At 37.1% G+C, this 14,906-nt stretch overlaps 1 protein-coding gene across 6 annotated transcripts in view; it reads left to right on the top strand.

Annotated features, from left to right (window-relative positions):
• DNM1L (dynamin 1 like) overlaps positions 1-14,906 on the top strand; it is a 66,278-nt gene that overhangs the window by 29,998 nt on the left and 21,374 nt on the right. For 5 of the 6 annotated variants that reach the window (XM_023208944.2, XM_023208945.2, XM_023208946.2 and 2 more), the window contains 6 exons: positions 709-780; positions 3,494-3,580; positions 5,784-5,946; positions 9,805-9,925; positions 11,608-11,739; positions 13,370-13,576. In XM_023208944.2, the coding sequence (XP_023064712.1) occupies positions 709-780; positions 3,494-3,580; positions 5,784-5,946; positions 9,805-9,925; positions 11,608-11,739; positions 13,370-13,576 (782 nt within the window). The remainder of the gene's footprint in view (positions 1-708; positions 781-3,493; positions 3,581-5,783; positions 5,947-9,804; positions 9,926-11,607; positions 11,740-13,369; positions 13,577-14,906) is intronic. The other variant, XM_023208947.2, reaches the window with a different exon arrangement.

A 14,906-nucleotide genomic window follows, 5' to 3' on the forward strand; every position in this document is an offset into this window, starting at 1 on the left:
CATGTGTATAATGAAATAATGTTGAAAATAATATTTTGTATGAATACTTGATAATTTAGTTTCTAATCATTGGCAATTAAGTTATTTTGAAGTAACTATAACTATTCCTTATCAAATAAATCTTAGTAACGTTTCCAACCACAGTTTATTGGAAAACACTTGAAATTGAGGCTGATTTTCTCTGTGATTTGGTGATTCTTAATTGTTGTGGGATCAGGAAGCTTTGAAAAGTTCATAATGGCCAGGCATAGCGGCTCATGCAAGTAATCCCAGTATTTAGGGAGGCTAAAATGGGTGGATCACTTGAGCCCAGGAGTTCGAGTCCAGCCTCGGCAATATAGGGAGATCCTGTCTCTGTGAAAACTAAAAAAAATTAGCCCCACATGGTGGCATGCACCTGTAGTCCTAGCTACTTGGAAGGCTGAGGCAGGAGGATGGCTTGAGGATGTAAGGTTGAGGTTGCAGTGAGCTGTGATTGTGCCAGAGTCAGACCCTGTCTCAAAAAAAAAAAAAAGCCAAACAAACAAAAAAAAAAACTCATAAAAAACTATGAATCCTTAGCTCAGAAAATGATATGTATACATTAGAATTTATTTATTCTCTGAAGCAAATACATAGACATCCTTGAAGTATATGGACTTCCCCTCCAACTTAAGAACTTTTGATCTTATTTTGAATATTATGCTTTTTTATTTCGAAAATTTTTAGCTTTACACGGATTTTGATGAAATTCGACAAGAAATTGAAAATGAAACAGAAAGAATTTCAGGAAATAATAAGGTAGGCATCCTTTTAGAGCTAGAAGGCATAAGCATCAGTAAATATATAATTGAGATATTCTGTACATAATATGTGAAGGGCATTGTAAATTCATACCCTTGATCTTAGCCAAAAGGCCGAGAAGCAATGGATATTGAAAATTCATAATGGACTTTGAAACAAATGGGGTATTTTCACAAATATATAGAACTTTGCTTAAAATCCCTTTTCTTTCTTAAAGCTTTCATATAAATCAGGTATTTTATTTAGATGTTTATTCTTGTTCCTGTCATGTACATACCACATTATTATATAATTCTACTTAATATTGCTACAATAAGTTATCTTTTTCTGATGGATTGATTGTACTCCAACTCAGGAAGCATTGTATCACTTATATATATCTTTTGAGGAGTTCTTTTTCTTGCCTGTGTATGGCTAGATTTGCTTATGAAAGCAAAGAGAGACACATTGGGATTTTTTTTTTTTTTTTTTAAGTGAAAATGAAAAGTAATACATTAGCAACTGGTTATTTTCTTATTTTCTGAGATTGTGAGAATGTAAAGTAAGTTAGGTATCTAAGATACTGTTAATCTTGACACTCGGTGCTGTCACTGCCTTGCCTGAATCCTGCTGTCTTCTGTCTTCTCTCTTCTTTATTCCTATTATTTTTCTCTTTACATTTTTACATATATCTCTTTAAATTTTTATTTCCCTTCCTTTTTGTTCTTAGCTCCTTCTTACATTATCCAGAGGCACATTTAATCTCACAAGTGGGCCCTAGCCTAGTACTAACATTCAACAAATATTGAACCCTTGTATCTGCCAGTTACTGTGCTAAAAGATTATTTCCTGACAGAAAGGCATTTTTAGAGTCATGTTAACTCTTTATGACTGTTCAAAGTATTTGTTGCTGTTATACAGTGACTGACTGAGCTTTGTCCATTATTGAACTCTAGGCTGGTTACCTTTGAGTTACTGCTACTGCTGCCATACTTCCCTGAATTTCTAGAAACCATGTTATGTAGAAGGGGTTGAAAAAGTGGCCAGAAACTAGATTAGCTTGTCGTCATTCCTCTAATTATATCAGGGATATTTTTGGCTTTTGGAATGTTATTGATCATAACATCAGTCTGAATTATCTCTCCTACAGTCCCCATTTACTTACTGAACTCAGCAATTGGTGGTAATTTTACACAGTACCAGAATTTAGAGTGTTGTGGTGATTAAAAAATGTTTTTAGTTAACTAAACTGAATGTCATTAAAGATTGAGTCTATATACCTACAAGATGTTTAATTTATGGTGAGGATATAATTTACTTACCTAGCAGCTTTTCATCCACAGTGTCTAAAAGATGAAAAGTCCCCCAACCTCAAATCAATGAAACATCTCTTCTTTCCCAAATCATGTATGTAATGAAGTAAATGATACTTTGATCTTATATAATTTTTATGTCAAAATATGTAAATGACTGCATATGCCTAACATAAAGCTCTGAAGGATTTAAAATGTCTCTGAGATTGGAGTTGTAAAGGCATTGGGCAAAGCTTTGTATTGGACATGATAGGGGAATGCCATGGCAATAAAGATTCTGAGAAATATACAACCTAAATAGGTATGCCAGGTATTGACATCTGTTGGCTTTGGAACACTGGAGTATTTAAAATGAAAAAGTAGCACAGAGTAATCTAAAATAGCAAATATAATTGTATAGGGAACATGGAGTAAAGGATATTAAAAACTTGCTGGCAAATTAGAATTTTCAGTGGGTTAATGAGGGAAAACGTAAGGTGGATAAACAGATGATAAGAGGATATATTAAAGGGTAAAGAAGGGCATGTACAAAGATGGGGTATAAACATCTCATAAGTGTCTTTTTACATATAGTTGATTCAATCCTAAAACTTGCAGAGGGCCAGTGGTGAAGAGAAGGGAGCCTACACAGTAATCTTAGTCTACAGGAGAGAAAATACATGTATCTCTCACTATCCAAATTCTTACTAGACATTAAAAATTTAGATAAACTTCTTGAGGAATCTCTTACCATACACATTCTTGCCACTTGATATTCAAAGATCAGGAACCAAGCTCATTTGGACAACTTGTTATCTTTGCCTTACCTTCTGAACTTGGAGCCTCATAAATTTGGATAGTGAGGAATACATTATTCTTTTTTTCAGTGCTAAATCTATTAAACATGTTTAAGGAATGGTATATGCCAGCCTGGGCAACATTGTAATGCCCTGTCTCTACAAAAAATTTTTTAAAAATTACCTGGGCATGGTGGTACACACCTTGTGTACTTTAGCCAGCTACTCAAGAGGCTAAAGCAAGAGGATTGCTTGAGCCCAGGATTTTGAGGCTGCAGTGCGCCATGATTACACCACTGCACTCCAGCCTGGGTAACAGAGTGAGAACTTGTCTCAAAAAAAAAGGAAAGGTGTATGTTTATAATCAAGAGAAAAGAATGTAAAATAATACATGGTATATAATACATGTGTATATAATATGATACAGGGATGGAGGTAGGATTATAACCTGTTAATATGGCTGGCTACCTAACTTCCCGTGTGTTTCATCAGGTTTTGATTGTTAAAAAAAGTTTTTGGGATCATTACTTAATTCATTTTTAAAAGTATTAATGTCTATGTACTTGAAATGAAGTTTATTACTTCATAGTTCATTGAAATTTTAATGTGATTTTTATATAATATTTTAAAATTTATTTCTAGGGAATAAGCCCTGAACCAATTCATCTTAAGATTTTTTCACCCAACGTTGTCAATTTGACACTTGTGGATTTGCCAGGAATGACCAAGGTAAGGAAGGAATAGTTGTAGATTTGGTCAGGTTGTTTTCACTTCCTTGACATCCCACATGAGAATAATCAGCTTCTTTTTGCAATCACTTTGATCTGTTAGCAGCATTTGATAACATTGAGCCCTCCTTTCTCCTTGAAACACTTTCTTTACTTGGCTTCCAGGATACCACACTACAGGTTTATCTCCAGTCTCACTGGCCACTCCTTTTCAGTCTCTTTTGCTGTTTCTTCTCATCTCCCCAATGTCTAAACAGTAAGTGCCCCAGAGCTCAGTTTGTGGACCTCTTGTTTTCTCTAGGTACACCTTCCCCTTGATGATTTCATCAGATTTTATGGCTTTGATTACATAAGGCTCTGTATACTGGTGGCATTCAAATATCTCCAGACTTGTGTGTCTAGTTGCTATTCAACATATATACTTAAATGTCTAATAGACATTTCAAACTCTAATACCGAATTCCTGACCTGTTCCTCAACTAGATTTGGTCCTTCTGTAGTCTTCCCTCATTGCAATAAATGGCAACTCATCCCATTTATTGGCAACTCATTAACAAGCTGAGTTGATTTTTAATTATTAGTTCCTTGCCGATCTCTGTTTGGTGTGGTGGCTTATCCTGTAATCCCAGCACTTTGGGAGATCAAGGTGGGAGGAATTCTTTGAGCCCAGGAGTTCGAGACCAGCCTGGGCAACATAGAGAGACCATGTCTCTACAAAAAGTACAAAAATTAGTCGGGCAGGGTGGTGCATGCATGTAGTCCCAGCTGAGGCAAGAGGATTGCTTGGGCCTAGGAATTTGAGGCTACAGTGAGCTATGATTGCATCACTGCACACTCTCCTGGCCAACAGAGTGAGACCCTGTCTAAATAAATAAATGAATGAATGAATGAATGAATGAATAAAGGCAACTCCATTCTGCCAATTGCTTAGTCAGAGTTTGTAGTCATCCTTGACACAAATTTATCCCACATCCCACTTCCTGCCAGCAAATCCTCTTGGCTCTTCCTACCTTTATAGTATATCCAGAACTCAATCGTGTTTTATAAATTCATAGCTACTATCCTAATCTAGCCACTATCATGCCACCTAGATTACTGCACAATAATAAATAATAGGTATTCCTCATGATCTCATCTTAGTAGACAGTGATACTATTAAAGTGAAAATTCGATTGTGTCATCCCTTGGCTCAAAACCTCTCCAGTTGCTTGTCATTCCTTGACTTAAAACTTCTCCCATTTCACTCAGAGTAAAAGCCCAAGTTTTTACAGAGATCTAAAGTATCTACTTGGTACGTCCCTATTCTTCTCCTAACTCCTCTTGCTTCAGCCTCCTGCCCTCACTGTTCACTCTCTTTGGACTGTTTTTCCCCCACATATCTGTATGTACCTCTCCGTTACTGGCTTAATTTCTGCTCATTCTCTTAAGTGTCAGTTGTCTCAGTGAAGTTTCCCTGATTACTGTATTTAAAAACATAATCCAATTTAAAACATTAAAATCATAATCCTAATGGCCAGGTGCAGTGGCTTATGCTTGTAGTTCTAGCACTTTGGGGGGCTGAGGCAGGAGGATCATTTGAGCCCAGGAGTTCAAAGATACAGTGAGCTATGATTGCACCATTGCACTCCAGCCTCGGTGATAGAGTGAGACCCTGTCTCAAAAAAAAAAAAAAAATCATAATCTTCTCTAATCATTCCCTAGCCTGCTGTTCTGCCTTATTTTTCCACAGCCCTTACCACCATCTGGATACTATATATATGTTTTTGTTTATCACATGCCTGTTATTACTAAAAAAATAAGTTCTATGAAGACAGGAAGTTTGGTCTTTTTAAAATTCGCTACTGTAACATAATGACCTGAAATCATGTTCAGAAAAGAGCCTGAAATAGAGTAGGCTGCCAGTAAACACTTGATAATTGAATGAATGAATGAATGAATGAATGAATTTGTATCTAGCCAGTCCACACTGACCAATTCTTAACATGGGATTGTATTAAATTAACTTTTGATATTTGCAAGAGTTACAGTTTGAGACTCGACACATTACCAGAATCATAAATACCACTGTAATATATTACTAATGTCTTTATTTTTATTTTAACTATTTGTAAATGGATATACCTATATTCTGTGGATTAAATGTGGGTAAAAAAGCTGAGTTGATTTTTAACTATTAGTTCCTTGCTCATCTCTGTTTGGTTTAGGTACCTGTAGGTGATCAACCTAAGGATATTGAGCTTCAAATCAGAGAGCTCATTCTTCGGTTCATCAGTAACCCAAATTCCATTATCCTCGCTGTCACTGCTGCTAATACAGATATGGCAACATCAGAGGCACTTAAAATTTCAAGAGAGGTAGATCCAGATGGTAAGGACAGATGTTAATATTTAATGAGATGCTTATTTTACAATGTAAATCTACCCTTGAGAAACGAATTTTCCTCTTTAAAAACAGTATCTCTAGTTGTTAATACAAATTTAAAAGATAATGCTTTCCTATTTTTGTTTATAAAAATAGAAATTTTGATGGAAAATAAGGTTATCAAGTTGCTATACAGACTAGGCAAAAATATTTCACATCTTTATTTGTAATGGTTACCTAATAATTTTAAAATAATACAGTGGCTTTGCAAAAAGGATTGCTTGTTTTGCAACTTAGGTATTTGAATGGCTGGCTTTTCAGAGTAAATAACATAGTAACATAGCCAGGTGTGGTCCCATGTGCCTGTGGTCCCAGCTACTCAGAAGGCTGAGATGGGAGCATTGTTTGAGGTCCGGAGTTCAAAGTCAGCCTGGGCAACATAGACTCTGTTAAAAAAAAATAACACAGTAGATAATCATTGTAGATTATTATAGTACAGTAGAGAATTACGGTATCTACATTCTGCAGAGGTAGAGAACATTTAGACATGCTCAAGGCAAAGGGGATTTTTAGAAATGAAGGTAAAATCCTTTCATGAAGCATTTTGACCCCAAGGATTAGTTCACACCGTGGGTCACTGATGCTTGACTAATGATGTAGTGCACATCTCGTAGCATGTATAAAATGCTGGCTTGTAAGAGAGTGGTTACTATTGTTGCTAACAAATGTATGCATGGCCTCATATAGAAACCATTTTTTTCACCTTACTATTTAGAGGGTCTGAAGGTTGTGTCGTGTTTTTCTTACCCTGCTTTGAAGAATAATTTCAAATAAAAATTTGATATGAAATAGTGCTAAGACTGCCAATAAAAAATCCCATAAGCAGGGTCACTTTAACACATTTCTTTTTTTTTTTTTTTGGATACAGAGTCTTCCTCTATCACCCAGGCTGGAGTGCAGTGGCGTGATCTTGGCTCTCTGCAAGCTCTGTCTCCCGGGTTCACGCCATTCTCCTACCTCAGCCTCCGGAGTAGCTGGGACTACAGGTGCCCGCCACCACGCCCGGCTAATTTTTTGTATTTTTAGTAGAGACAGGGTTTCACCGTGTTAGCCAGGATGGTCTCGATCTCCTGACCTTGTGATCTGCCCGCCTCGGCCTCCCAAAGTGCTGGGATTACAGTGTGAGCCACTGCACCTGACCCCAAAATTTTATATTTCAAGTTTTTAAGAAACTTTCTTTTACCACTTGAGTAAATAATGTTCACTTCAGTTAAAGTAAAAGATAAACTTTATCAAAGAGTTTATTTACATTTTTTTTTTTTAATTTAAAGTAGGCTGGGCTCAGTGGCTCATGCCCTTAAGTCCAGCACTTTGGGAGGCAAGGCTGGTGGATCACTTGAGCTCAGGAGTTCGAGACCAGCCTGGGCAGCAAAATGAGACCCCATCTCTATAAAAAATACAAAAAAACAAATTAGCTGGGTATGGTGGCACAGGCCTGTGGTCCTAGCTACTTGGGATGCTGAGGTGGGAGGATGGCTTGAGCCTGGAAGGCAGAGGTTGCAGTGAGTCAAGATCATGCCAGTGCACTCTTGCCTGGGCTCAGAGCCAGACCTTTGTAAAAAAACAAACAAAAAAAAACCTGTTAAGCATTTTATATGTATTAACTCTATTTTAAACTGACCCTTGAGCCATAAATACTGTAATATGTTTAATCTAATCTTTTTTTTTGTATTGGATGTAGGGTCTTACTCTGTTGCCCAGGCCTGGAGTGCAGTGGCACAATCATGCCTCACTGCAGCCTCGCACTCCTGTGCTCAAGCGATCTGCCCGCCTCAGTCTCCCAAAGTGTTAGGATTACAGGAGTGAGCCACTGCACCTGGCTTGATTACTAATCTTAATGTAGTAATACATCATAAGGAAATAATTGGCCCAGTATTATTTATAGTATAAAAATTTTGAAACAATACGACCAACAGTTGGAAGGATTAAGTAAATTATAATAGTAAAATATGAAATAATTAAAAAGGATGATTTTGTTGATTTGGAGCAATACAGAAAAATGCTTGTAGGCTGGGCGTGGTGGCTCACACTTGTAATCCCAGCACTTTGGGAGGCTGAGGTGAGCGGATCGCTTGAGGCCAGAAGTTCCAGAGCAACCTGGCCAACATGGTGAAAACCCATCTCTATTAAAAATACAAAAATTAGCCGGGCATGGTGGTGCATGCCTGTAATCCCAGCTACTGGGGAGGCTGAGACATGAGAATCATTTGAACTCAGGAGGCGAAGGTTACAGTGAGCCGAGATTGTACCACTGCACAAAAAAAAAAAAAAAAAAAAGAAAAATGCTTATGACTAAAAATTGTACACTATGCTGCAGAGCAGTTGGAACTCATACATTGCTGGTGGGAGTGGTATAGTCATTTTGGGAAACAAGTCTGGCAGTTTCTTATAAAGTTAAATTAGCAGTCCCATTCCTAGGTGTTTAACCATGTTAAATGAGAACCAGTGTTCATATAAAAAACTATATACAAATGTCTACAGCATCTTTATTCATAATTTCCAAAAACTGGAAACAACACATATTTCTCAGATGGGGAGTGAAACTAAAGTATAGTACATTCCATACAATGGGACACTACTCCGCAATAAAAAGGAATGGACTATTAATATACAAGAACATGGATGAATCTCAAATGCATTATGCTAAATGAAAGAAGCCAGACTCAAAAGGTTATGCACTATCTGATTTCATTTATATAACATTCTAGAAAAGGCAAAACTAGGGATGGAAAATTGGTTTGATTGGTTAGCATAAGAAAATTTGGTGGGGGGCGGCAGTGTCTTGAGTTGGTTGTGAAATATCTCTTGGCATTTGTCAAAACTCTTAGAACCGTACACCAAAAAGGAGTCAATATTTTTATTTTAATTTTTGTTTTTTGAGACAGGGTCTCATTCCATTGCCCAGGCTGGAGTGCAGTGGTGCAATCACGGCTCACTGCAGCCTTGACCTCTTGGGCTCAGGTAGTTCCCCCACCTCCGCCTCACCTGTAGCTAGGACTACCATACCCTGCTAAGTTTTCTATTTGTTGTAGAGACAGAGTTTCACCACTTTGCCCAGGCTGGTCTCGAACTCCTGGGCTCAAGCAATCTGTCTACCTTGGCCTTCCAAAGTGTTGGGATTATAGGCATGGGCCATATCTCCTGGATGTAAATTTTATATAGATTTTTTAAATGCTTACAAAATAGCCCTAAGAGTCAACAAAAAATTGCATGTGAAAAAAATCTATTTTTTATATATATACTATCTCTCTATCTCTATCTCTATCTCTATCTCTATATCTATATCTATATCTATATCTATACCTATATCTATATTTTTGTGAGATGGAGTCTTGCTCTGTCATCCAGGCTGGAGTGCAATGGCACGCTCCCAGCTCACTGCAACCTTCGCCTCCCGGGTTCAAGCAATTCTCCTGCCTCAGCCTCCTGAGCAGCTGGGATTATAGGCATCTGCCACTACGCCTGGCTAATTTTTGTATTTTTAGTAGAGATGGGGTTTTACCATGTTAGTCAGGCTGGTCTCGAACTCCTGACCTCAGGTGATCCGCCCGCTTTGGCCTCCCAAACTGCTAGAATTACAGGCGTGAGCCACCACACCTGGCAAAAATGTTTTTATAAATTGTACACAATGTTTAAAATTATTTTTTAAAAAGTACTGGTAAGAAAGGCATTACCAAAATGATGACAGAGGTAATACTAAGTGGGATTATAGATGAGAGTTTTCCTTTATTAATACTTAATAGTTTTATTTAATGGATCATTTTCTTTCTTTTCTTTGCCCTTTTCTCTTTTTGCATTTACCAGGTCGCAGAACCCTAGCTGTAATCACTAAACTTGATCTTATGGATGCGGGTACTGATGCCATGGATGTATTGATGGGAAGGGTTATTCCAGTCAAACTTGGAATAATTGGAGTAGTTAACAGGTTAGCAGTTAGAATGGGATAAGAATTGGTAGCATTCTCACTTCAGAGCAAGTCTGAATTTCTAAAATCTGTTTGAAATGTGATACTGTCCTATATTTTTTCTCCCTTTTACTATGATCTTGGTATTGCTAAAGAATCAATTGCCCTAAAGGGAGAAAAGAGATAGAAATTTTCTTTTTTTTTTGGAAACAGGGTGTCTCTCTGTTGCCTAGGCTGGAATGCAGTGGCGTGATTGTGGCTTATTGTAGCCTCGACCTCTGGGCTCAAGTGATCCTTCCACTTCAGCCTTTCAAGTAGCTGAGACTACCACCTGGCTAATTTTTAATTTTTTTTGTAGTGACAAGGTCTTGCCATGTTGCCCGGGCTTGTCTTGACTTCTTGGGCTCAAGCAATCCTCCAACCTTGGTTTCTCAGGTGCTAGGATTACAGGCATGAGCCACTATGCCTGCCCCCATAGAAATTTTTAATGGAAAATGTTTCTAAAGTAAGCAATACCACAAAATGGAAGAAATGTTGTAATAGCCAGGCTTTAAGAATTCTTGCCTATCATGTTGAGCTATGTATGAGGAGGTACTGGGTAAGGGAAAAATTACCTAATGTATACCCAATCGAGAAAGAGTTTAAGGTGGCAGGATTTTAATAGATTGGTTTAATCCCTAGCATTAGTGATTTTGTGTAATTGCCATGATGTGACTTAGAGAAATTTTATTAAAGGTATCCTAATTATAAATAGTTGGTATTAAAAATTGGAAAAAGGAAACTATTACTGAGTGTCTAATTACATTTTAGACACTCTACTGTGAGCAATTTGCAAATGGTATCTCTTGGAATCCTCACAGCATCCCCTGAGGTAGGTGTTGATGTCTATTTTATAATCAGAAACCTCAGGTTATATATTTAACCAAAAGTTACATGGGTAGTGAAAGAGCTGGATTCGGATGAATCTCTCTTTTAGTCCAAAGCCTTCATATGCTAGGAAACCCTGAAATTATCATGAAATCTGAGTTCTAGTCCCAGTTCTTCCATAAACTAGATACAATGTAGGTTTAAATGACACCTAATGTCTTTGGGTCTTAAGCCTTTAGAAAATGAAAATGTTTTTACTACCTGATATATAAGATCCATTCCAGTTGTCTGCTTCTATTTTAATGTCCTTCCATCCCATCCCTCCTGTCATTCTCCCATCCCCACTCCCAATTCCAACTGTCTCCTTTTTCAGGCAAGGAGGTGGCGCAACACTGTTCATTGTTTGTAGATGATTGTTCTTCAAATTAACTTAATTATTTTTGGGAGAAATTAGTTCCCTGTCCATGGATAAAATATACAGTTGACTAAGATACTCTTATATTTTTATACCTGTCTATACCTGTTACTTATTGTTTTTGTCTATAGTTAATGGTAATAATGAGGTCTACTCTATTTAGGCACTAGTTACTTATAATTCACTTAGTTCAAATCTTGGCTATGCCAGTTAGTGTGTGACCTTGGGTAAGTTAGTCTCTGTGAGCCTCAGTTCCTTGCTATACAATGGGGTAATAATACCTGTCACATAAAATTATTGTGAGAATTAAATAAAACAGTCCCTGTCAGGTACTAGAGAATAATGGCTGGTACTGTCATCATCTGAGGTAGGAGGAGGACAACCATTAAGCTGAATAGTTTTGTAATTTTTTCAACCTCAGGAGCCAGCTAGATATTAACAACAAGAAGAGTGTAACTGATTCAATCCGTGATGAGTATGCTTTTCTTCAAAAGAAATATCCATCTCTGGCCAATAGAAATGGAACAAAGTATCTTGCTAGGACTCTAAACAGGTAACTTTTTTACCTTTTGGAAATCAGATGTGTTTGTTTTTACCAATAGGTGTCTAAGAGGATTCATTTTCAGTTCCTTACATTTTCATACTGTTCCTAACAGCTTCACTTATGGTTTCTTATATAGTAGGTTCCTGAAGAGTAGATGTCTCTATTTTTATTGGGGTGGTTGACATTACATCATCATGTAGTCTAGAATGAATGTTCAAGTGATTTTAAGATGTTTTAATTATGAAAATGTTGACAGTTATTTTAGTTTTGTGGATAGAACTAGAGATGACTTCATTTGCACTTTGCATTTCAGCAACTGCATTAAAATTTGTAATTTTCACATTATCTATTCTTAACTTAGAATGTCTTTTATTTACCAGGAAAGGGAGATGGAAAAACAAAGAAATAGAATGTCTTTTATTCCTATTCACTGTAGAAATAACTTAAGTTGTATACGTTGGATTCTGAATACCCATTGATGGTGGGGGACTAGAAGATGTTTCTAGATGATTTATAAATGACTGAAGTGGAAGCCATTTTCTCTTACTTTTATTCCCTAAAGACTGCTAGATTTGGATAAGGTTGATTTTTACTTTGCTGGTTACTAATTGTAAATGACAAGTCAATGAAACCAAAATTATATAGGAAGAATTGATTGAGTGGCTTGCTTTCTCTGTGGTAATTGCAGTAATATGAAAATAATTTGCATTTTTTTCCTTTTATGATTTACGAAAAACGAATACAAATTGTTTTTTTCCTATTTACACACAGTTAATCAGTATGGCACATAATGCTTCTGAGAGCAGATGCATGGGGAATTTTCCCCATACATCAAGCAAGGAATTCTCCAGGGGCTTGTAGCTGAATGTCCTTTAATTCAATGCTAACACTATTTACCTGGCGATAGCATCAGCTCCCACAGTTTGAGGGTTCAGTCCCACAAGACTGCCCCCAAGTCAGATGCTAGTTGTAAGCACAGGTTGTAGCCTGTATTTCTGACTGATGGACTATAAGTCAGGGTACCCATGACTCCCGTTTCATGTTTGATTAATTTGTTAGAGTGGCTCACAGAGGTCAGGGAAACCCTACTTAACATATACCCACTTACTATAAAGCATATTACAAAGGATATAGGTAAATAGCCAGATGAAGAGATGCACAGGGCTGGGCATGTGGGAAGGAATGTGGAGCTTCCGTGCCCCCTCTGGGCACACCACACTCTGGGAACCTTCATGTGTTCCACTCTCTGAAGACTCCATGAACTGTGTCCTTTTGAGTTTTTATGGAAACTTCATTGGCCACTGGTGATCAGCTTATAACCTTTGGCCTCTCTCCCTTCTTCTGAGGCTGTTCTGGTGACCAGCTCCCATCCTGAAGCTATCTAGGGACTCCCAGCCACCAGTCATCTCATTAACATGCAAAGACACTCTAAACACTCTTATGCTTTTGGAGAGTCCAAGGATTTTAGGAGCTGATTGCCAGGAAATGAAGACAAAGACCAAATATATATTTCACAGTATCACATTTGCCAGGACAAATTATTTGATAGGTTTTTCCCATTTTAAAAATTTGACTTCTTTAGGGCTTCAGAATACACAATTTTACTTTTAAATCTTTCCTTTCTAAAAACCTTTTTTAGGTTACTGATGCATCACATCAGAGATTGCTTACCAGAGTTGAAAACAAGAATAAATGTTCTAGCCGCTCAGTATCAGTCTCTTTTAAATAGCTACGGTGAACCCGTGGATGATAAAAGTGCTACTTTACTTCAGCTTATTACCAAATTTGCCACAGAATATTGTAACACGATTGAAGGAACTGCAAAATATATTGAAACTTCAGAGCTGTAAGTAAGAAATTTTTCTGTAGATTTGGTTACCTAGAGAGCTAGGTCACTTTTCCTTTTGTGAAGATGACTTCAGCTCAGATTATCTGAGATTTGTTATCTATAAAACAAAAATATAATTTTGTAGAGATAATAGGATGATGTCTGGTTGTGTGAAAATATGTTTTGTAAATGATGTAAAGCAAAGTAAAATTTTCATGTATTTGTAAAACAATATTTTAATAAGAAAAAATATTTCTTAATTTAGCTTTTAAAGTGTTTGTTTCTTTAGTACACACAGTATAATTGCTCATAAAAAATTAGAAAATGCAGATAAGTAAAAATAAAACATAAAAACAAAATTACATGGTGGTGTGCACCCTCAGTCCCAGCTGCTCAGGAGGCTGAGGTAGGAGAATCCCTTGAGTTTAGGAGTTCAAGGCCAGCCTGGGCAACATATTGAGACTCCATCTCTCTCTCTCTCTCTTTTTTTAAAATTAAATCCAAATTTTATTAAGGATTTCAAGTTACATCAAATTTCTAGAATGGAATGGAATAATTTTGGAACTGGAAAAATGGCATAAACACTGACATCCCTTGAAACTTCAATTTTATAAAGAAAATTCTTCAGCAAACCACATCCCCATTATGTAACAAGACTAGATATTATCTACACCTTCACTTTGGCAATAGCTATTTCCTAAAAGAATGAAAAAGATGATTTTGCTACCTCAGTTTGTTAAAAATGGGATTCTGGCCAGGCACAGTGGCTCATGCCTGTAATCCCAGCACTTTGGGAGGCTAAGGTGGGCGAATCACCTGATGTCAGGAGTTCGAAACCAGCCTGGCTAACGTGGTGAAACCCCGTCTCTACTAAAAATACAAAAACTAGCCAGGCGTGGTCGCAGGCAGCTGTAATCCCAGCTACTTGGGAGATTGAGGCAGGAGAATCTCTTGAACCTGTGAGGCGGAGGTTGCAGTGAGCCGAGATGGTACCACTGTACTCTGGCCTGGGCAACAGAGCAAGACTCTGTCTCAGAAAAAAAAAAGTGATTCTGTCTTTAAAGTTCAAAAAAAGCTGCATTTAGATGAACTACGATTACCAAAAACAAACAAACAAACAAACAAACAAACAAACAAAAAACAGAGTGTCTAATCAAAGCAAAGGAAATCATTTTGAAAATAAAGAGAACAAAGCTGTTATAATTGGTTAAGGATTTCCAGTAGTAAGTTAAAATTTCAGGAGAGGAATGGATAGCACTACAGACAATGTGTTCACTTCCAAGACCTTAACACTAACTTCTGAAAAAGGAAGTTTTCATCACCTCTAAAAATGAATTCAATGTAATTT

This window comes from Piliocolobus tephrosceles, chromosome 10 (genome assembly GCF_002776525.5).
Source record: "Piliocolobus tephrosceles isolate RC106 chromosome 10, ASM277652v3, whole genome shotgun sequence".
Lineage (NCBI taxonomy): Eukaryota > Metazoa > Chordata > Mammalia > Primates > Cercopithecidae > Piliocolobus > Piliocolobus tephrosceles.